The sequence below is a fragment of the Myotis yumanensis genome, unplaced genomic scaffold, assembly GCF_028538775.1.
Source record: "Myotis yumanensis isolate MYYU_CA2020_CCGP unplaced genomic scaffold, mMyoYum1.0.hap1 SCAF_4, whole genome shotgun sequence".
NCBI lineage: Eukaryota > Metazoa > Chordata > Mammalia > Chiroptera > Vespertilionidae > Myotis > Myotis yumanensis.
The window spans coordinates 41,051,481-41,075,970 of record NW_027223755.1 but is presented as its reverse complement, the minus strand read 5'-3'; the positions used below and the strand labels follow the sequence as shown (position 1 = coordinate 41,075,970).

At 46.5% G+C, this 24,490-nt stretch overlaps 1 protein-coding gene across 4 annotated transcripts in view; it reads right to left on the bottom strand.

Annotated features, from left to right (window-relative positions):
* PDE8B (phosphodiesterase 8B) overlaps positions 1-24,490 on the bottom strand; it is a 193,837-nt gene that overhangs the window by 23,698 nt on the left and 145,649 nt on the right. For all 4 annotated transcript variants that reach the window (XM_070412222.1, XM_070412223.1, XM_070412220.1 and 1 more), the window contains exon 11: positions 977-1,019. In XM_070412222.1, coding sequence (XP_070268323.1) covers positions 977-1,019 — 43 coding nt within the window. The remainder of the gene's footprint in view (positions 1-976; positions 1,020-24,490) is intronic.

Genomic DNA, 24,490 nt, shown 5'->3' with positions numbered 1-24,490 from the left:
GCACATGAAGTCTTCCTGAGTAGACTAAAGTATGGTCCACCCTGGAACCAAAGAGAGGGACCCAACAACAGCCCAGGGCCTGACCTGATGGGTTAGTGGCTGGGAAGCCGCTAACGCAGTGGTTCTCAACCTTCCCAATGCTGTGACCCTTTAATACAGTTCCTCATGTTGTGGTGACCCCCAACCATAAAATTATTTTCGTTGCTACTCCATAACTGTAATTTTGCTACTGTTATGAATTGTAATGTAAATATCTGATATGCAGGATGCATTTTCATTGTTACAAATTGAACATAATTAAAGCATAGTGATTAATCACAAAAAGAATATGTAATTATATATGTGTTTTCCGATGTTCTTAGGCGACCCCTGTGAAAGGGTCATTCGACCCCCAAAGGGGTCGAGACCTACAGGTGAGAACCGCTGCGCTAATGGGAGAGAATGTGTGCAAGAACAAGAATTTTAAATCTTTGGTAGTAGACGCACTTTTCCCTCTAGTCAGAGAATTCCAGACCTTTCAAATGTAAAAGTCATCATTTTATAGCTGAGGAAACCAAGGTCAAGTAGGCAGAGTCTTGCACAAGTTATGAGGCGAGGGAATGGGAAGCTGAGCTGGTGGGCAGAGTTCCTGACCCCCAGGCCAGGGCCCATCCATGTTCTAACTGTACAGTCACTGACGCTGCTAAGCAAGGGAGGACTGTGATAGTGTGACAACAGCGCACCCCCTGGACTTTCAGGCCACTCTCCCATTCTAGGTCTATCCGTATGATGGTCTCTCGCCAGCAAAAGAAAACCAGGAAGGGGTGGCAGTGGGTAGAAAAGGTTGCCATGAATGGATATTCAAAAAACTTCCAGGGATTCTGCTTCTGTTCTGGCTTTGCAACCCTCTGATAGCTTGAGCAATTCTGAGTACGGTTCAGACTTGATCCCACACATGCTGCCTGGGTATAAAAGAGTAAAACTGAAGCATTCTCACCTGTCTGAGAATTGTCTCCTGAATCTCGATGAATCTTGTGAATCTAAAGTTGTTCGAAAGTTTGGTAAATAAAACAAGAGAAAGAGATTTAAAATACAGCATGAGCTATATTTCCAGCCAAATAATTTCATTAAAAAGCTCTGAAGACTTCAAGAGAGCAAGAAGTTGCACAGATAACATGAACAGATGCAAGCTGTGCACCAAGTAGTACTATTACAAATGCTGTTACGTCCAGACACTCATGGGAGGCTGAGCCCAGAGCAGGAGAGGCTCGGAGCCCACACTTCCCAAGCAGGACCTCTGACCCGCCAGAAAGCTCTTCTCATCCTGACAGTCTGCAGAAATGCAGAACGAAAAAAAGCCAGAGCAAAAATGTAAGACTTTCATAAGGCTAATATATAACCTGCTTGTAATTCATACTTATTATAAAATTTTCTGTAATATAAAAATAATACCAATGTAAGCCTAGGACTTCTAAAAGCCTTCCTAGAAAGCTCTTCAAGTGCTTGGTTACAGGCAGGATCAATTTACAAATGTTTCATCACAAGGAGAGCTGAACTTTAGATGCAGTTTAGCACCTGGTTCTTCCTCATTGTCAAATTTTTCTGTGCTGGTGGTTTCGTGCTAATGCTCAATCAGTGTCATATGATGGATGCAGTGATCAGCACAGGAAAGAATACATTTGCTTTCTTTGGGGTTCTGCATTTCGTGTGTTTATAACTGAGACTCTGTTACTGGGGCACATTGAGCTCTATCACTTATAATCAAGCTGCTTTCCTGCTGAATCCATCTATTGCTAGTAGCTCAGACCAGCTAACATCTGTAGCCACTAATGAACAGGGTACGTTAACCCGGAAAACAAGACAGGTGCGTGTGTAGGGCTGTCTAGGAAGGACGATTAGGGTGGTTTAACAACACCAACCGTCAGAGCCAGAAGTCCCCTGTGTGTCACATACAGGTAAAATGTCCCAGCTGGATGGAACCATGGAAAAATAATCATGGGAAACCGAAATGTTAAGATAGGGGATTTCTATGAATTATTCTGCACAGCCCATTCCACATCATCACCGAAACAATTGCATGGCCAGCCTGTGTGTGATCTTAATGTGACTAAGGGCTGTGACTCATTTATCCCCTAATTATGGGACCATTTTATTTCTTCTGTGAATAGCGGCTCTGTTTTTCCTTTACAGATAGAAATCATTTGCTACAAAGCCATTGAGTACAGTGTGACTTTTTGATCTGTACCAAATGAATACAACTTTTGCCTTGCAAATTGTTTATCAGCTGTAGTTCAGAAGCAAGTGATCTTTAAACACTTAGCTTTTCTCTCTGAATCACTGTACATCTCTCCTTTAGAAACAAAGTCCCATGGCTCCCCAGATTACACACAAAAAAACCTTCTCCTGGACTTCATTGGCCCCCATAGGCCAACTGACTGCACTGTGGGGCTCCGGGGAGTCACCGTGGGCTTTATGTTCTGCCCAGATGGAAACAGAGGAAGCCCAAGGCCCAGTATGCACACCCCAACCCTGCCTTTGGGATCAAAATGAACCCTGTCCCCCACACCCGAGGGGTGGGGATGAGAATAGAGGAAAAAGCGGAGGGAAGAGGAGAGATACCATGTCCATCTGTGGAGGAGGCTCTGGTTTTCCTGCGCTTAGGATTCTGCATTTGGCACTTTCGGAGCTGAACACAGCACTCAAGCCAACCCCATCACCCCCCGAATTGGCTCATCTGCCACTGACGGGCTCTCTCCTGCAGACAGCAGAGACTAGAAACACTCCTCGACCGCCCAGCCGCCCAACCTTCACTTGCTTCCCTAGAGCGGTAGAGCGGTCCGGTGGCTGTCTCAGTCATCGGCAGCCCAGGACCCCATGGCATGACTCACTCTGATCCCTTAGCAAGAGCAGCCCGGGGACCTTCCTGGTCACACCCAGCTTCCCGAGGAAGGTTATTTATACATCTCCTATATACACCCCCTTTAACAGCTCAAGATTCATTTAGACGAAAAAGTTCTTTTACAATTAAATTCTTTTTTCTTGGAAGTCTAAACCCATGAGTCATTTACAACTTGGCATGAATGATTCTGATATAGTAGGCAGTTAGACAGACAGGAGCAGAGAAGGAATGATAGGCCAGGTCAGAAGGTCACCCAGGTGGAAAGCCTAGCAATGGGCAAAGCTGGGAATGCAAGCATTGTAGGGTGGGACCTTTCCTCCCCTAGCATATCTTTGATCATGTAGTTTAGACCCCCTGACCTTTCATGTCACTGGTCATGCAGTTCGGACCCTCCCCTGGCCTGTGGCTAGTCCTGTGGGAGGCCCTTAGAGGAGGAACAAGGGCCAGAGAAGAGCCTCTCAGGACTTCCCGGCGGGACCACTCCCTTAAGTATGAAGCCCTCGGGAAAATGAGGTTCTGACCCACATCAAATGATCTTAGAAACAAGGCCACACAGAGAGGTTAGGTTAAACTAGGGATAACATCTAGGCCTGTTTCAGAAAAGCAACAAACCAGATGAAGCTGGTCCATCTGGCTGTCATCAGGACCAGCTGCATTGACTAATGACCTCCTGCCCTGGTGCCCACCAACTGGTGGAGACCACGCCCTGAAAGGACATCCGGAAAACTGATGAATATTCTTTGGGCATCCTCCCCTGAGATCTCCCCTAAAACCCCACATTTAGGAAACAGATGAACCCCTTACAATGAAGGACCCAGCATTGGCGCTGGCTGCTCAAAGCACATCTCCACCTTTCTTTCCCCCGTTCTCCCTTAAGGTGAGCGCCTTTGCTTTCTCTCTCCCAAGTTCCAAGGCCCCTTCTTTTGCCTCTGCAACTTGCTCCCTGAGTCCCTGCAGCCCAGCTGGCCCACTTCTGCTTGTATTTGAGTCTTGGCTCTGAATCCTTCCTTAGCCAAAACTCAAGGACCAAGGTCTAACATCTGGTGCTGTTTGCTGTGAACAATTCCACTGAAGTTATTTCCCTGTAATTCTCAGTCAAGCTCACTGAGGAAACAGGGGAGGAGCGGTTTTGTAGTTGGCATTCCTGATGGGCAGCCTGGGGCACCGCATGGGCCTTAGGACTGTGGGCAGGAAGACAGAGGCCATCTCTGAGAGGACGGCCGTGTGTAGCGGCTTTACATCCCCAACCTCCCGTTACAGCACTCACAGGAGGGGAGGATAATCCCTCCTCTGACAGAGAGAAACTCAGGTTTTGAGAGAGGAAGGGACTTGCCTGAGCGCACAGCGAGTATGCGCAGAGCCCAATTCAAACCCAGCTTCCTCCAGCTCTAAAACCGGCTCCTCTCTCTACAGGGAGACCGGAGGTAAGTCCCAGGCCACACCTGTGAAACTGGGGTGTGAGGACAGTATCCCCTGGGTCAGTGCAGGGCATCTGTTTGAAATATTTTTTTGTTTTCAAATTTGGGGGAAGGTCTGAATCTCTGCTATCAATAGGTTTTGTTACCTGAATTCTAAAGCATAGCAAAACAATCAGAATTCAATGTCCCCATGTCAGCCAGTCTCTGGAGCGCAGTGTTTTTGTTATTTTTCCTGAAGCGTAGAATATCCCACGTATGGTAATAGCTGGGGATCTTTAATACTGGGAACTTTGGTAATAGAGGGAAGTTCTGCGATTTGAACGCTATCGCCCTTGGCCTATGCTGCCCTCAAAGCAAGTCCTTAGAAGCTTCCAGCTTGTTTTTGGAAAGGAAATTCATAGCTTTACACCTTTAACTACTTACAATACCACAGGTTCCTACAAGTGTTGCTATCCTTGTGCTGCATGCTTTGTTTATAAACACCTGACAATGCTTGGCTCTAAAAAGCACTTCAATTCTGTGCGCGCGCGCCTGTGTGCGACCTCAGGGCCATCTGACTGCTTTCTTCTTAGAGAATAATCATTTAAACTTTATATTTTCTCTACACATCTACCAGAATGTCTAAAACTGAAAGGAAAGTTTGTCAAGGACGTGAAACAACTGGAGGGAGAATGAAGTGCCACAACCATTATGAAAAAAGGTCTGGCAGTTTCTAATAAAGTTAAACATAGACCTACCCTAGCACCCAACTCCTCAGCACTCAGGTCCACTCCTGAGATTTACCCAAGATAAACAAAAGCATGTGCTCACAAAACACTTTTCTACTAATGTCCAAAGGAGCCCCAAACTGGAAAGAGCCCAGAAGTCCATCAACAAGAAAGAGAAACTGGTAGATTGATGCAATGGAATCTCATTCAGCAACAAAAGGGGAAAATTACTGATACATGCAACAGGGATGACTCAAAACATGACAACGATGAACAGGAGAAATAAAATTAAAACAGACTCATAGACACACAGAGAGAGCAGGTGGCTGCCAGAGGGGAGGGTGTTTGGGGGTGGGGATGAAAGGCATGGGGATGAAGGGAGTAAGAAGTAAGGTTGGTAGTTACACAACAGTCATGGGCACATTTGTAAAGCATAGGGAATATAGTCAATAATGTTGTGATAACTATGTATGGTGCCAGTTGGGATACTGGAAATATTGAGCGAACACTATGTAAAGTATATGACTGTCGAACCACCAAGTGTACACCTGAAACCAATACAAAATAAAATTGAAAGAAAAAAACCCCAAAACACTATGATGAGTGAACGAAGCCAAACACGAGAGAATAGACACTGTATAAAGCTCTAGCACAGGCAAAACTACTATATGGTTAAATAACTCAGGACGGTGTTACCTGTGAGGGTGAGTGGAAGCAGGGAGGACTGGAACCTTTGGGGACGTTAAAGTTTAATATCTTACGGGGTCTGATTACAGAGGTATACACATTTGTCAAAATTCAAGGAATGCTATACTTAAAATTTGTACATTTCACTGTACGTAACTTTTACCTAAAAAAGGAAAGAACTCAAAAAACGATTAAACTCTAGTTAATAATATGCATGCTAAAATACCAAAGAATAAAATGTCCTGATGCTTGCAACCTAGTTTGAAATCTATCAAAAAATAAGATGGACTGATGGATGAATTAAGGGACAGATAGATGGACAGATACGATAGAGCAAAATATGTCATAGAAGCAAGGTAGAAGGTACATACATATTGACTTTCACTTCTAACTCTTCTCAACGTGTGAAAAATTTAAAAAACATTACATGTTCAACAGAATATGAATTGATGGCTAAAAACTGAAAGTCAGAAATATAATTTCAAAATCTTTGAAAGTAAACAAGATGAAAGGAACTGAGAACAGCCTGAATTGTGCAGGTAAATGGCATGTTATGGGCCCTGGGAGTCCCGGGACTGCGCATAAAGATGATGTTCCACTTCAAACCATGACCAGGGAATTAGGCAGCAGCTGGCAATCGGAGAAGTAGAAGACCTGCCTAGGTAACTACTTAATACATTGACTTTAATAATTTTATTGATTGAGCTTATGGCCCTAACCCTGATCTCTCCTAAGGGAGAAAAACTCCAAAAATAACAATATGAAAACATCCCTCTTAATGTATGTCAAAATCAATCTTTTTTAAGTGAAAAAATCATGAGACTTTTAGCAATTAAATGAGTCAAAGCCAGGATCAATACAATAATAAGCAAGCAAGCAAATACTAGATATTCCTTTAACATGCATTTCAGAATCACCTTGGGAACGTGAATAGCATTTGATAGAAATGTCTGCTTTTATCATAACTGAATGACAAAGTGATAAGAGTTATCTTATCAGTCACAGTTAAAAGCACCAGATACCCTGGTATGTGAGCCTGGGGGCATTCTTGATGCTTCCTTTTCTCTCATCCCCACATCCAAGTCCATCATCAATTCCTGTAAAAGTCCTTTCTAAATACATCTGGGATCCCCACTTCACATCTCTCCACTGTCAGAATGCAGGCTGCCATCAGCTCATCCGAACTCAGCAGTGCCCCCAATCCAATCCACTCTCAATTCTTTTCTTTGTTTGTTTTGTTAATCCTCACCCTAGGATATTTTTCCATTGTTTTTAAAGAGATTAGAAGGGAAAGGAAGGGAGAGGGAGAGATAGAGAGAAACATTGATGTGAGATAGACATATCGATTGTTTGCCTCCTGCATGCACCCACCCCTATCAGGGCCGGGAAACCTGTAACCAAGGTACATGCCCTTGACCAGAATCAAATCTGGGACCCTTTAGTCCATGGACTAACGCTCTATCCACTGAGCCAAACCAGCTAGGGCTGCAATTCTTGATTATACAGAAGAGTTCTGGCTTTGATGGAAGAAAATTCTGATGAAAATTTTCTAACTCAGGCCTTATGTTGTTTGGTAGTTTTGTGTCTCCCCCACCCCCCAATATTATGAAAAGGAATAAAAACTTGGTTTAGATGAAGAAAAATACTATTCTCTTAAATAATCAGCATAGCTTACAAAATGGATTTATTAAGCAATCATTTTTCTTAAGATGGAACATTCTTGATCAACAACTTCATGACAGAAATGAATGCTTTCATGTATGTGACCTGACTTCAGGGACGAGGTGGCGTTTGAAGGCTGGATGAGAGAGCGAGCCACGGAAACGAGTCCCTGGAGACCCTCCCTTCATTTACATGTAATGAAAATGACAGTGTGAGGGGTACAATGCAGAATTTCTTTCATCATCTTTCTTTACTGGAACTACTTTAATGAGTATTTCCTCAGATGGCAAAAATATCTGATGCATAAATCAAAGACCTTTCCCGTCTACTCTGTTATCAAAAACCACTTGAAAATACACTACTCAAAACCCCAGCCAAGCAGCAAACACACCCTCCTGTTTCCCAAACAGGGGAACACAACACCGCTTACAACATTCAGGATCCCCGTCCTCAGCTCCTCAGGCCACGGGCAGGCCGGTGCCATGGAAGCCATCCCGACATTCGGTGTCAGGTCTCTCCACTTGAGCTAATTTCATGAGCCTAAAGACTCAATGCAACACCAACTCTCCCCTTTTACCTGGATGATAATTTAAAATGTTACTTATATCAAAGCAACACACGTTAGTTTGATATAAATAAAGATGCATCTGAATTTTTAAGACTACACAAGATTAAAAAGAAAAATCCCAAGCTGTTTTTAGTACTTTGCTCTAAATAAGTGTAGCTATAGTTCCTCCACTATTAGATATTTTTTCCTTTTAAAAAAAATTTTAATTGAAATTATATGAGTAACGTTGGTTAATAAAATTTACAGGTTTCAAGTGTTATATATTTTCTTGGAAACATTTCAGCCTCCTCTCCTGTGTGTGCAACACCAGATCCAGCGCGTCCAGAGACCACGGTGTCCCTTGGTCAAGACGCCTCCCACTCAGTGCTGGGCCCACTGGCCTCCATCTGCATCTGGGGGAGCTGTACAGAGGCCTCTCAGTGTGCAGCCCCAGAGAACCTTCCTGTGTCCTTATCTCATGGGAAAACACTTAAGGCAAGCTACCATTCAGGTGTAAATGTTTTTTCCCTTGTCCAGTTTCTCTTTTAATGGCTTTCACATGCCTAAATATAAGCACCACTTGGCTTCAGACCTGCAAATACTGAGTTTTGTAATATGGAAATAGGAGAGTGGTTCTCAGACTTCAGCAAGAATTAGAATCACCTGAAGGGTTTGTTAAACAGGCCACTGGGCCCCACCCCCAGGGTTTCTGATTTGCCAGGACTTGGAGGCTTACCAGTCCCCAGGTGAGGCCCAGGCTGCAACAGGTGAGGCCTCGCTACCCAGACTTCCCTGCCAGTTAATACTGGCTCTCAGGCTCACTCCAGACTCACTGAATCGGAATCTAACATTTAATCTTCAGGTAATATGACTACATCTTACAGTTTGAGAAGCCCCGATTCAAGTGCAAAATCATAAATTGCCAACAGATCTTTTGCTGTCTCCACTTCTGGTTGGGTAAACCTGGGACACATGAGTTTCACTGAGTCTCAGGTTCCCTGTGGGTAAATGGGGACCAATACCTACTCGTTTGGATTCAAGAGGATCAACTGGAATAGTGTCTGCAGAACGCCCAGGCCAGGCACCCCCGCGCTCCCTCGTCTTACCAGGGAAAGACCCTGGAGGGCGGGTGAAACCACACTGCTGGGCGCCGCCCTTCAGTTCCGTTAGAGTGGGTCTGGGTCAGGGCTGAGTCTGTGTTTCTAACAAGCTCCCCGTGAGCCTGGGGCTGCCGTCCAGCGGCCTGGCTTTGAGAACGAATGCCTGGCCCCCGTGGGTGCCCAGCTCATGCTGGTTCCCTTTGCTTTCTTTCTCTTTCATAGGAGTTCCTGTCTGTGGAGAACTGGATTCAGTGGTGTTTATACTACTTGCTACACCAGGACTGATTTTAGTTTCCGGAATCTTCCTTTGGAGCAGACATCCCACATATGGGGGGAGCTCTGTGAGCACTTCCCACATCAGCAGTGCATTTGTGTTTCTCACTTTTATGCTGTTATTCCTCTAGCGTGTGTCCCCTTGCTGCTCTGTGACAGAGAAGCATATAAATAGCTTCAGAACGAAATTTCATTTTCCTTAAAGTTTGTTCTTAAAGACCTGACAATGACTGAGAGCACTTTTGCTCAACACTTGTCTGTGTAAACTCATATGCCTGCTGGATTCTGTCAAGAGAACGAGGGGATTGCAAGGATCTAACACTTTCCTGTTACACTAGCAGGCAACAGAGACTCAATAAACCACCGAATGACACCAGGGCTGCATAAGACAGAAGCAATCAGCAGGGCTTCCCTTAACAAATCAGGGCTCTTGAAAGCTGCAGAGGCAGTGACAGCACAAAGGAAAAATTAGCAATAATGAGAGGACAGGGGTGTACACGGGTTCTCAAAATGCTGTTCAGTAGAATCCATGTTTACATTTCGTGAACTATCACCCCCAAGAGAGGGAGGGCATCTCTAAACGGTACCTCATCTTCTAACTCAACTAAAAAATATTTCCTGGGCCTGTGAGACAAAGATGGGTAGAAGCTAGACCGTGCTCTCAGGGGATTTACTGTCTAACAGGGGACAAAAGACAAGACCCGTCGCAATGAGTGTGTTGAGAGTAACTATGTGTGAGGCAATGCTCCAGGCACAGGGACGTGACAGAGAATGAGAGAGAGACGCGCAGGAAGCTGGCTCAGAAGTGCCAGAGAGAGCACTTCTCAAAGGGTGGGATGCCAAGGGTTAAAGGTCAGCTTGGGGCATTCCAAACCTTGACACTAAGCGACCTTGAATGTATTCACATCATTTGCCTTTCCACGTCTTACCAAGCCTTTTGAGCCTCAGATGGGGGCTGGTGTGTCTTTACCACCTATTTCTTTCCAAAGAGAGCAGCTCAGCCCTAACCGGTTTGGCTCAGTGGATAGAGTGTCGGCCTGAGGACTCAAGGGTCCCGGGTTCGATTCCGGTCAAAGGCATGTACCTTGGTTTCGGGCACATCCCCAGTGGGGGGTGTGCAGGAGGCAGTTGATCGATGTTTCTCTCTATCCCTCTCCCTTCCTCTCTATAAAAAATCAATAAAATATATTTTTTTAAAAAAGAGAGGGGCTCAGTCTCAGAGCCTTCAGCCAACAGCAGTGGCTGCCTAGAATTTTACAAAATTGTGTATTTTTTCCTATTATATCTATATTTATTGTTACCTTCCATTATGCTAGTATTCCATTTTACGGTAGTGATTACTGTGGTGATATAAAGTTTTAAAACTGACTGCTTCTAAAGAAAAATATTAAGTATGAGCAGGTCAGGGAGTGCCTGAACATGGAGTGACTGAAGTTGGGGGAGAGCCCTACGTGATGTGTCACCCTCAGCCCCCAGATAGTGGCTGCGAGGAAAGGAATCAGGCTGATGGAGGATGCGGCTTCGTGGGAGACTGAGAAGCATGGTGGAGCTTTTGAAAGTGGACATTAAACATTCCAGTTAAGACACAGTGACCGTCAGAACTCAGAAAGAAAATCAAAACCCAACTACATACTGCCCATGAGAAACGTACCTTAATTAGACATACAGATTGCAAGTAAATGGGTAGAAAAAGATACATCACACAAACAAATACACCTAGGAAGGTTGGAGTGGCTATATTAATATTAAATAAAACAGATCATAAGGCAGAGTATCACCTGATATAAAGAGAGCTTTCCATAATGATAGGAAAGGGTCAACTCAGTGTAATAATCATGAATGTATATTACTTAGCAGCAGAGCTCACCACACGTGAAACAAAACTGATAGAATTAAAGGGAGAAATAGAGAAGCCCACAATCACTCTGAGGATCCTACCACTGCCGTTTCAGCACTTAATAAAACTAGAAAAAAAGGTAATAAAAACAGCAGATATGAAGAATGCAATCAACCTCCACAACCTCCGCGGCATTTATGAACACTACTCACAACAGCAACATACACACTCATTTCAAATGAACTTGAACTGTTGCTCAGACAGACTTTAATCTGGCCACAAAGTAAGTCTCAATAAATTTAAATGGGTTCAAATCACACAAAGTATGTTGTCTGACCACATGGAGTTAAATTAGAAACCAGTAAGAGAAAAACGGGCAAGTTGATTCTAAAATTCATATAAAAATAAAAGAACTAGAATAGCCAAAACATATTTAAAAAGAACAAAGTTTGAGGATTTAAGCACCTGATTTCAGGACTTATAAAACTACAGTAATTACAACAGCACTGCGACACACAAGTAGGTCAGTAAAACAGAACACTGAGTCCAGCAATAGGACCGCACGGATATGGTCAATTGTTTTTTGGACGAAGGCAAAAAGCCAATTCAGTGGAGGAAGGACAGTCTTTCCTTAGAAGCTGGAACAACTGGCTATCCAAATTATCCCCACCCCCAAAGAACCTTTCATTCCACACCTCGCTCCATATACAAAAACTAACTCAAAATGAATTATGGACCTAAATGTAAGAGGTGAAACTACAGCTCCATGAAAGAAAACATGGAGCACGTTTTTGTGATCTTGGATTATCAAAGATTTCTTAGACGCAACATCCAAGGAATAAGCGGTATAACACTGATAAACTGGACTTCATATAACTTTTGCACTTTGGGAGACACTGTTAAGAGAATGAAGTGACAAGCCACAGACCGGGAGAAAATATCTGCACATATCTGATAAAAGACTTTTCTCCAGAATATATAAAGAACCGTCAAAATTCAAAATTAAGGAAACACACAAACCAATTCAGAATTGTAACCAATGCAGGTGTTGACCAACAAGAGAATGGGTACACAAACGGCGGTATATCCATGCGATAAAATTCTACTCAGCACTAAAGAGTAACAGATGGCTAGAGCCCCACACCTGGATAAGACCCAAAAACACTACACTGGCCGTGAGAAGCCCTTCAAAATCAGTACATATTGAGTAACTGTATTTAAATGAAGCTCTAGACCTGGCAAAACTAATCTAAGGTGGAAAAAACCATCTCAGTGGTTACTTCTGCGGATTAAGGGCCAGAGGTCGATTGGGAAGAAAAGTGAGGACCTTTTCTGGAGCCGCAGTGAGGCTCCACGCCTTCTTGGAGGTTGGGTGGCACAGGTGTGCGCATTTGTCAAAGCTCATGCAAAGGTACACTTACAATATGCACATTTCTTTATATGTTAATTCCATAAAAAATACAAGCAAATATAAAACTCCACTCTGATGTGCATGCTAAACTATCTGGGGAAGAGAACGGACACATGCAATTTATTTTGAAAAGTAAGATGTCCTAATGGCTGCACAGAGCAATGTATATTTGGAGAGACATGTGGAGTTCAAATACAATAAAATGTTGAAGGCAGACTCTAGGCGGTGGGCACTGGGTGTTTGCTATAAGTCTTTTCAACTTTGCCTGGAAGCTCGACAATTTCCATAGTAACGTATTGGAGAAATAATTGCTTGGAATGTGAAGTGGGATGAGCCCTCGGCGTCTTTTTCAAGATGTGCGCTCCCCCCGCAGTCTATAAAAGGGCCGGGTGTGCTCTCTACTTGGGGGGCACGTTCCAGGAAGACAGTGTTTGCTCACAGGCACTGCAGGGAGGAGCTGTGCAGTGGCTGTGATGTTTGATGCTAAACACAGGCGTTTACTAGCTGAGTAAGGGCTGAGTATCGGTTTCTTCATCTGTTGAAGAAGGAAAATACTACCTTATGGGCTTGACGTGAAGATTAATTGATCCGATGCCTTCAAAACAGCCCAGAGCCTGTCACAAAACACTCACTCCATAAGCCATAAACACTGTTGTACTAGGCTTCGTCGTTTTCAGACACACTGCGTCACTTTGGAATCATCTCTGCATATCTAAGCAGACAGCAGGCAGGTCCCTCAGCCAGGCCTGCCCGCTCCTTGCTCCTTCTGTTCAGCAGAGCCTCTGTCAGCGCCCACGATACCCACCCCTGCCCGCTGCCGAGTCCCTGGAGGTCAGGAAGGTGTGGCCAGGGCCCTGCCCCTCATCTGGAGTCATTCTTTGCTCTGTTTTTGGTCTCACCCTGAAATATCTCATTTGGCAAAAAATCTGGAAACTTCTTTGGTTAAAATGCCTCACCATCTCTTCTTTTCACCAGCCTTTGAGATGGGGTCTACCCCATGCCTCTGTGCTCTTCTTCGTTTTCATATGTCTGCGTATCCCATACTGGGCGGAATAAGACTAGCCGGGCTCAGAGGGTGAACTATTCCTCCCGGGCAGCTCGTCCAGGACTGTTACCTGCCCAGCGATTAACTCGTAAGATGGAGCAGGTAACGGAAGTGTGAGTAAGGTCAGAAGCCCTCCTTCAGTCTGAACGTCAGTCACCCACCTGGCACCGCATACGGCACAGGAAGGAGGAGTGAGGAGGAGAAGGTGCTGAGGCTGCCCGGTGACAAGGGGAGTGGGACAATCCGGACCAGCTGGGCCGCGTGACGCAGTCAGGGGTGCAGCAGGGCCCCGAAAGGCCCCGGCAGAAGGGGACACGCAGCAGGCGAAACTGGCTTCTAAATCCACCTCTGAATCTATTTCTGGGACTTGGGAGCAGGACTCAGAAGGATACCACGCATCTGAGCCTTCCCGAGGGGGGCTCCGGGGGAGCATGTGGCATGTCACAGGGGAGCCGGGACTTCGAGGCACCGGGACAGAACTCATAAGCAATAGGGAGCCAGTGGCGTCTCAGGACAACGCACGGGCGGTGGGTGCAGGGTGAGCGGGACAGGGGACTGGGCGAGGAGCAGCGGCTTTCACTCGGTGATTTGGAGAAAGGGCATGTTCCCTGGAGGAAGAAGAGAGATGGATCTGAGACCGTCAAGAAATTGGACCGTCTTTTCTAATCACTGTCAAAATGGGATGCCAGAGGTCCAGGTAATGTCTACGCCTGAGAAACCCTATCCTCCCGGGGGGAGTGTCAGTCACAAAGGCCGCCCCAGCCTCACTGGCCCAGCCCAGGAGTTGGGGGCGACGATCACACGCCAGCGGGACAGCCAGGGGAGCCGGTTCACAAACGAGAACAGTGTGCGCTGTTGGTGCAAAGACATGGGCACCCGGGGCTGTGACTCAGCGCAGTTAGAACCTCAGCAAAACGCAAAGCTCCCCGGGCTGCCATGGTTTTTCAGAACGAAAGGTCAGGACACTGTCCGCAAGACTCTCTGGAAAGCGCGCTTCGGGCCAAAGAGTATCAAACACAAGAGGGGGCAGCGTCTGCAGGGCCCACTCCCAGGCCGGCACCACCGCTCCCACCAGTGAACCGAGGACCGGGCCGCATCCGGAGAGTCAGTCCGAGCGCTGCTCCCCTCCCCGGCTGCGTGAGGAGGAAACCCATCTGAACAAAATGAGACACGTTTCCTTCCTTTCCTTCCTCCCTTCCCCTTTTCTGGAGAGACGCTGTTTTGTGTTTTCTTGGGGACCTAATTCTAACATCCTCCTTTCTCTGTAAGTTTACAAACAGCAGTCAGCACCGCCTGAACTGTTTTAAAATGACTTTTTCCTTGCTTACCCCCCTGCTCCAATGGAAGCTGACGCATTAGGAGGCCCTGAGGGGCCTGGCCCCTTGGGTCACCATCAGCACCTGCCGCTGGGGGCCCTGCCTCAGCCGGCCCCGCATGACCCACGGCCCGGCTTCCTGAGCGGCCCCCGTACCCAGGCCCTGGCCAGCCCCCAGGGGCTGCCAGTCACTGCCAAAGGCTCACACCCTGAAACCCCCAATCGTTTTGATTAGATATTTTAAAGATGCTACAGTTGTTTTTTAGAGTAGCATTTCCCTCCCCCTTCCCAGTATTTATGTTCCTCTTTTTAAAAATAATTCTTTGTGATTCAAAGTATTACATGTGTCCCCCGTTTCCCCACATTGAGCCTCTCCAGCCCACCTTCCCCCGCCACCCCGTCCCCACCCCTCACCAGGCCTCCAGCACCCTATTGTCTGTGTCCATGGGTTCTGCATATAAGCATCCAAGGTCTTTGATTACTTCTCACCCACCCCGCCTTCCCTCTGAGACTCTGCACTCTGTCCCATGCTTCCATGTCTCTGGATCCACTCCGTCCATCAGTTTATTTTGTTACTTAGATTCCACATATGAGTGCGATCATGTGATACTTGTCTTTCTCTGACTGGTTTATTTCACTTAGCATGATACGCTCCAGGTCCCTCCATGCTGTCTCAAAGGGTAAGAGATTCTTCTTTTTCACTGCTGCATAGTACTCCATGGTGTAACTGTGCCAAGATGCTACAGTTTTAATGCCACTTCCTAATCCAGAAAACCACTCTGGAGCCACTGCTCAAACATTCCCTCTGAGTGTCAGCTGACTTATCAAAAGACAAGGCCACACGCACAGGAGCCGGCCCCTCAAGGGCCTGCCCGTCATCATTAAGCTGCTGCAGACCCTCCACTCCCCTGGATGCCGGGATCCCCCAGGATCAGGCCTGAGGTGCTCAGGCCCAGAGGAGAGCCACTGGCCACGGTGAGAAGTATGACCTGCCTTCTACCTTCTCTGAGCAGATAGCTCACCAGCCTGAGCCTGGCCGATCCCCACAGCTCACCCTCCCCAGGGAGGCGGCTCCTGGGGCTCAGGCAGCCCCCAGTGCTGTCGCTGGGCTGCTCTGGGGAGCACTGTTCCTCACCACCGCTGTGCTACCCGGGGATTGACCAGATGTCACCTCTTCCGCAGAACACTGTGCTTCTGTGGCAGAAGGGGACAGCCTGTGTGTGGCCCCCCCGGGAGCCCACAGGGACAGGGAACAAGGCTTGGTGTTTCAGCCCGGTAGAGCCACGAGAACAATTTCTCGAAAATGATTTTTTAAAAATAGATGCTTTCATGGCCTAAGGGGTGCTGGGTGAATTTTTCAAAATTAAATGGAAACGGAAAACAAAATAAATCCCATCCACACCATTACTTCCCCCACCATATCTCACATCCATGGAACATTAATGTGAAAAAGATGGAAAAAAATACCGTTTGCCGAGACAGGAAACAGCGCTGGGGATGTAGACGTGGAATTAATTTGTTGCTGTGTCCCAAATCTCACTGTGATCAGGAAGCAATGTGCCTCAACCAGGACCTGCAGACAGGGTGCCTGTGTCGGACAGTCCCAGGGAGGGACACGGGGCAGAGCACCCCCACCACGCGGGGAGCCGCTCCAGGCCAAGTGCCTGTGAAGAAGGCAGGGCCGTCCTAGGCCAGCAGGGGCAGCGCTCTGCCCAGCCCGCCTTCTGCCAGGGCCTGTCCTAGGAGCCCCTTGTGCCCACTCGCTGGGACTTGGTGTCCACGCGGGCTCAGAGCCCCCTAGTCCTACCCGGCCTGGGGGCAAGCACACACAGGGCCACTCCTGCTGCCTGAACCCACAGCTGCTGGAACCCTAAACACAAACATGCTGTGTGTACCCTCTGTGGGCCAGGGCCCAGGAGAGAGATACAAAGGCGAAGCCCTGGTGCCCCTGGGGTTCTACCCTGGCCGGGCTCGCCCTGATGCATGATACACGGCCACCTCTGTGCTCCTGCCCTTCCATGCTTCTTTGGTCAAACCACACTCCTGTCTCCTGATAAAATGTCCAGCAGGAAACTTCCCCAGACTAACCTAACCGATCGTCCCAGGCCCAAACCACTCAGAGGCTTCCCTCTGCAGCCTGTTGGTTCTCAACCTTGACCTTGGCAGCACATTGGAGTCCCCTGGGGAGCTTTTAGAAAACCTCAAGCCCAGCCTCTACCCCAGGTCCGGTCCACCAGAGCCCTGGGGCCCAGGCACCGCTGTATTTAACTGTGGGTGATGCCAGCGTGCAGCCGCGGCTGAGAGCCACCACCTCAGTCTTTCCACATGTTCTCACCTTCAGCACAAGTGTCTCCCCAGCGCAGGTGCCCATAGCTGAGCAGTTGTAGTCCTCAGGGATTACAACACGCTTGTTATGAAAATGCCTTCTCCTTTGTTAACTCCAAGGTCTATGCTCTGCCATTGGGCACTTGCATAGATTTAACAGTTCTGATGATCCAACACCTTCTCACAAACCTCTCCTAGACCCAAAGCCGCCCGAGAGCAGAGGCACCTGGGGCTCCTCAGCGAGGCGCCTCACTTCTGGTCCCTGCGACAAGCACATGTGGAGCGAGTGGCACCAGCCGGGACCCAGCGCTCTGCTGCCTCCCTCCGCCCCAGGCACCATCCCACCGGCCCCACCTCCCATCCCACAGCCATCAGCCATCATTTGACTAAAACAATAAGAGCTTAGTATCATTTAACCCACCCTCACACTGTGACTCTGGGTTTAGGGACTGACGGTCATGAAGAAGCTGAGTAGATGCATGTTTTTCTTCAGGCTCCTGGAGTGAGGCTCTGACATCTACCAGAAACTCGGCTTCAGCAAACCAGGGTGAGATGCCCACTGCCAGTCAAATTTCCCCAAATGGAGCAGAGCTGCTTTAATGGCGAACACTCCAAATTCTCCCCCGCCCCCCACCACCTCTTCCGGCAACGGCGCTGCAGGATCCACACTCACTGGAATTTTGTTCTTAGAAATTATTTAAATGAGGCACCAGGAGCTTAAATGCAATCCGCAGAGATGAACTCTGCTCTGAGGACAGTTGAAACAAAAGACCCTTCAGGCAACGTAGCTGCTGTCCCAACAGGTGGGTTTTAAAGTTTGATCAGCTGCACCCACAACATGACGGAAAGGTGACTGCGCGATGCTGCAGCCGGAACAGGCAGCATACATTACTGCAGGCCTGGCGAGCACCCGGTCCCATGACTTTCACGAGCAGTGGGGTGCGGGGTCCGAGGCGCTAGCCTTCCCGAGAGGCCCAACGCTCTTCTGCAAACAGTTCGCCACCTCATGCTCTTAGCATTCTCGTGTACCCCGAATGCCCCGCCGCACCTTCCTCTCCTGGCCCATCAAATGCACACATTAACTCGATTTCATCAGCAGACGGAGGTTGGATTGGGGCAGGGAATGCACGGTGTGATTTCCCCCAGTCCCAACGCCCACCAGGATGGTTCTGGACCCGGAAGCACTGAGAGGGGTACGGACTGTCAGAGGAAGTGAGGCGGGGCAGGTGGCAGCTGCGAGTCTGAGCTCCAACGTCATCACCAGCTCAATCCATCCCACGCGACACCACTTCAAGGGACCCTGCCAAGCCTGACCATTCCTGCCTGTCCTGCCACCTCTGGTTATGCTCTCACTTCTGCATGGCATTCTTCTCCCTGCAGGAAAGTTCCATCGCGCCCCAGTCCACCCTTCCATGAAGCTGTCCCCCAGCTTCCCAAGTTAGGGTAGCCTTTCTCTCACGTGGCTGACCAGAGAATGAACGTCTATTCCTTTGTAACCATATTGCTAACTACTCTAGGGTTTGAATCCTGGTTCTACCACACAGGTTTCTTAGCCACTCCAAGCCTCGCTTTCCTCATTTGTAAAGTGGGGATTACAGTATCTACCTCATGCAGTTGTGGTGAGGATTACAGGAGTAAATGTATGAAAAGCACTTGCAAAGGAAGGAATACAAAGTATTCAACACACAGTACAACTTATTATGATTATTAAAACCTAAGATCCTTGACAAGCTGCCTTGATTGGATATTCACTGGGGGAGGTCAGTGGTGCCCGTGGGTGACAGGATGCAGGGCACTGGGGCATGAGGCGCCCATGTGAGCGGGGTCCAGTGCGCGAAGTGCTAAATGCACTCCGTAAGTGAGAGGAGAGAGTGCTCTGGGGAAAGTCACAGAGGAGCATGTGACCTGTGTCAGGTGAGCAAGGTTCTCCAGGAGGCAGGAAGAGCAGGCTGCACCGAGGGGGCAGAGACTAAAACACCCAGAGGCATGTAAGAGCCTGATGTGTTTAGGGGACTGTGATGAGCATGGTGTGGCCAAGGCAAGTGTGAGTGAACGCGGTGGAGAGCAGGCAGGGGCCGGAGCACAGAGCACTGTGTGTGCTCCTGAAAAATGCCTGACGGCTGTTTTTTAGATGATGGGCCACTGGGGAGGCCTTTAAAATGAGGACTAAATGGTTCGTTGATAAAGTTTCAAAAACTGGCTTGCTGGAAAAAAAAAATAGGTATCTATACTGAAGTTTATTATAAATGTTACTGATAAAAACTAGGGCACTGGGGTTTTGTAAACACAATTTTACCTAGTTCTGTAAATATAATTTTATTATAACACAGCCTTGCCCATTCATTTACACATCACCTATGGTTGCTCTCCTGCTACAATGGCTGGGGAAAAATATTTACTATCTAGCCCTTTAAGAAACAAAACAAAAAAAGAGGCCAACCTGATCTAAAAGATGCACAGCACAATTTCTAAATAATACTAAAATATCAAATACTCTTTATCATAAATTCTTTATAGCCAATTGATTTTCACAAAATGCTTTTGTTGACTTTTTGCTGAACTCTTGAATAAGTAGCCCATCTGTGGTTGCAACTGATGGATGAGAGGAGTTTCGGCATGAACGTGAGTTGGTACATTCACTTACATTAAGCAGGAAGATGCAAGGAAAATAACAGATGCATAGGAATTGCACTCATTTGTCAATGATGTGAGCAACTTCTTTGTTGAATCACGTAGTTTTTGGATACTGGATGGGTATTTCTTCAAATTTTTGTGCTGTTCACAAATGAAACTGCCACAGAATGGTGCACATCTGAATTTAGCATGCATTACTACCATTTTCTCCCTCACTTTCTGAAGTCTAGAAAATCAACCAGAAAAGTAAGTCCTGGGAATTTTTAAGTTCAAGATGGCAACAATAGGAGGCTCTTGAACCTACTTCTTCCCCCAGACACACTAAATCCACAACTGACAAAACAACCCCCTCTGAACGAAATCCAGAAACAGGCTGAGCGATCCCTACACAACAGGCGAGTGAGAAAACCCCACATCCAAGGGGGTGTAACCATGCAGAAACCCCATTTCTGCAACCCACCCTTTCTCCTGTCTCCTTGATTCAGACTGGCCTTGTCCATCCCGAGACACCATGGCTCACTCCCCCTCCCTTTCTGTTTCCTTCCACCTTTGAAGCCCTAGTGGTTCTCAACCTTCCTAATGCCACGACCCTTTAATACAGTCCCTCATGTTGTGGTGACCCCCAACCATAAAATTATTTTCGTTGCTACTTCATAACTGTAATTTTGCTACTGTTATGAATCGTAATGTAAATATCTGATATGCAGGATGTATTTTCATTGTTTGCGACCCAGGACATCAGGTTCTGGTCAACTCCAAACTGTCTTAAGAAAAAGCCTCAGGTTTGTTGATCGAGGGAGCAGAGTTTTGGTGGAACTAAAGGTAACATGCCAACCTCAGCTGTGTTTCTGGCCCAGGCCCAAGAAAGCAGAAGACGCTACTGACCACATCTTCATGGCTGATAACAGAACCTGATACAATAATCAACCACTCCCTACTCTGGCCCAGGACCCAAACTCCCTGGGTCCCAATAATTAGTAATCTTTCCTGCATATACTCTGTCCCTATGTGGGCCACGGGAGAGGTAGGTTATAGGCACTAGCTCACCTGTGCCTCTGGGATTGGTACCATTTCCTTAAATAAACCTTTACTTTCTTTGCTGCAAACTCCTATTCAAGTCTTATTGGGCTTTGATGCATGCAGGCAAATGAATCTCCTTAGTCCAGTAACAGGGGTGGAGAGACTGAGAAACAATCTTGCCCAAAAGCCCACTCCTGGAGGGGCAACACACAACTGGGAGGAAACTCACAGTTCCCCGTTTCTCCCTGAGGAGTGAAGGATTTAGACTCCCCATCTGGCCCTAATTTGTAAGACTTTCACATGAGAGATGGCACCCAGAACATCCAGGTTTGAAAGCCAATGAGGCTTGCATCCACAAGACCCATCCGGCTATCAGGAACTAATAGACAGTTCTTAAAGGGTTCACACAGACTCTCCATGGCTAACCCCAAAGGCCAAGTAGAGAGACAGCAAACCTCAGTCTTTCTGTGAAAGAGGTCTATTTGCTTAATATTAAAACAGTGGTCGGCAAACTGCGGCTCGCTAGCCACATGCGGCTCTTTGGCCCCTTGAGTGTGGCTCTTCCACAAAATACCGACTTCTACACATGGGCCACAAAGTTTCAATCGCACTGTACATGTGCGCCCGCACGTGGTATTTTGTGGAAGAGCCACACTCAAGGGGTCAAAGAGCTGCATGTGGCTCACCAGCTGCAGTTTGCCAACCACTGTCTTAAAATGTTGGCCAGAGGGTTAGGCTTGTAATTATACCCGTATCTAGGAGCCGACTGCTGGGAGGCTGGCAGATACTGTCTTTTCTATCTCCCTCTGCTCCACCCCATGATGCTCGTATCTCCCAGACAGGAGCATGTGCACATATATGGCACCTTGGTTACTGTGGCTGCCACGCAGGGAAGACCCCTTGATCACCGGCCCTGGTGCCCAGTGGAGCTCATGTTCACAGGTCACACAGGATTGTAACAAACAGTTACTGAAAGGCTACCCCACCAGGGCAGCAGACAGCAACACGCATTTCCTACTCTTAGCCTAAAGAGGTTACCTGCATCCTTTTAAAGCTGTTGCCTAAGGGAATGGCTTCCAATCAGCCTGCATCTCAGTTCTGACTAAGACCTCCCCATTGGGCCACCTACAGGTCCTGGCACACCTTCATATATTGGAGACCACTAAGAACAAAGTCATCCGCTTGGACAACCTCCAAGGCACCAGAGCGCCCAAGAGCTAGGGCAGGGTGGGAAATAGGGTTCATCCCCTAATGGAGACCACACCCTCGAGAATGGGACAGGCGGCTCTTTTATCTAATGCACAGAAACCAACAAGGTGAGTCAAGAAAAAATAAGAAACAAGGAATATATTCCAAATAAACCAAGATAAAACCTCAAAAAATGACTGTAATTAAATGAAGATAAGTGACTTATCTGACAAGGAGTTCAAAATAACGGTCATGAACATGCTCACTGAGGTCAGGAAATGATGCGCAAAGTGAGACTTTCAACCAAGAGAGAACGTTAAAAAAGTACCAAAGAGAAATCACGGAGCGGAAAAATACCATGACTAAGCCAAATAAGTCAGCAGAGGGGTTCAACAGCAGACTAGACGAAGCAGAATAATGGATCAGCAAATGTGAAGACAGGAAAGTGGCATTCATCCATTCGGAGAAGAAACAGAAAAAGAATGTAAAAGAGTTGATAGCTTAAGGGAATTATGAGACAAACATCAAGTGGGCCAACATTCCCACAGAATCCTATCATGAATTCTCAGCGTCCCTGCCCGTCCCCGCCCCTGCTCAGAGCTCCTACTTGTCTGTGCTTTCAGACATGCAGCAGGTGCTCCAGGCGCACGAGCTCAGGGTTTGGCTGTTTAAATGTGGTTTCTCAAGAAAAATGTGGTTATGCAATATCAGAGGCCTCTCTTTAAATAGCTTTGTGCAAATATGTACTAAAGCTAAATGGAAAAATTTTGTTTATTTAGTGGCTTTACCAAATATGTCAACAAATATTTGGGGCACCCACTGTGAGTAGAGGACATATGTACAAGCCCAGTGTCATGGTAGTATATCGGTCACATAAAATACATTTCTGAATGTGAACAGCCACTCTTGGGGTCACAGAGGTCATGCTTTCAATTGCAGGCTCCTTTTTCTCCACCTTCCTTTCAAGGAGTCACACTTGGACGTGTGCCTTGGGAGAATACAGCAAATATTCTTCATAGCAGCACCCGAGATATATACTGGCTATATACATATCAAAACTCTGTAATAATAATCTGGGGCTCCCAAGAAATCCGAGGCATTTCTATACACCAATAGTGAACTTTCAGAGAGATTATAAAAACAATCCCATTTACCATCGCACCAAAAAAATTAAGATACCTAGGAATAAACTTAACTAAAGAGGTAAAAGACCTCTACTCAGAAAACTACAGGACGTTGAAAAAAGAGATAGAGGAAGACATAAAGAGATGGAAGAACATACCATGTTCTTGGATTGGTAGAATCAACATCATTAAAATGTCCATACTACCCAAAGCAATCTATAAATTCAACGCACTTCCCATTAAAATACCAATGGCCTTCTTCAAAGATCTAGAACGAACTCTCCAAAAATTCATCTGGAATAAAAAAAGACCCCGAATAGCTGCAGCGATCCTGAGAAAAAACAAAGTAGGTGGGATCTCAATGCCAGATATCAAGCTGTATTACAAAGCCACTGTTCTCAAAACTGCCTGGTACTGGCACAAGAACAGACATATAGATCAGTGGAATAGAATAGAGAGTCCAGAAATTAGCCCGAACCAATATGCTCAATTAATTTTTGACAAAGGAGGCATGAACATACAATGGAGCCAAGATAGTCTCTTCAATAAATGGTGTTGGGAAAATTGGACAGATATATGCAAGAAAATGAAACTAGACCACCAACTTACACCATACACAAGAATAAACTCAAAATGGATAAAGGACTTAAATGTACGACAGGAAACCATAAAAATTCTAGAAGAATACAAAGGCAACAAAATCTCAGACATATGCCAAAGCAATTTCTTCACTGATACAGCTCCTAGGGCAGTTGAAACTAAAGAGAAAATGAACAAATGGGACTACATCAAAATAAAAAGCTTCTGCACAGCAAAAGAAACCATCAACAAAACAACAAGAAAACCCACCTCGTGGGAAAACATATTTGCCAACGTCATATCTGATAAGGGCTTAATCTCCAAAATTTATAGGGAACTCATACAACTTAACAAAAAGAAGATAAACAATCCAATCAAAAAATGGGCAAAGGATCTAAATAGACACCTTTCAAAAGAGGACATTCAGAAAGCCAAGAGACATATGAAAACATGCTCAAAGTCACTAATCATCCGAGAGATGCAAATCAAAACAACAATGAGGTACCATCTCACACCTGTCAGAATGGCCATCAACAACAAATCAACAAACGACAAGTGCTGGAGAGGATGTGGAGAAAAAGGAACACTTGTGCACTGCTGGTGGGAAGCCGACTGGTGCAGCCACTATGGAAGACAGTATGGAGTTTCCTCAAAAAATTGGAAATGGAACTCCCATTTGACCCTGTGATCCCACTTCTAGGAATATATCCCAAGAAACCAGAAACACCAATCAGAAAGGA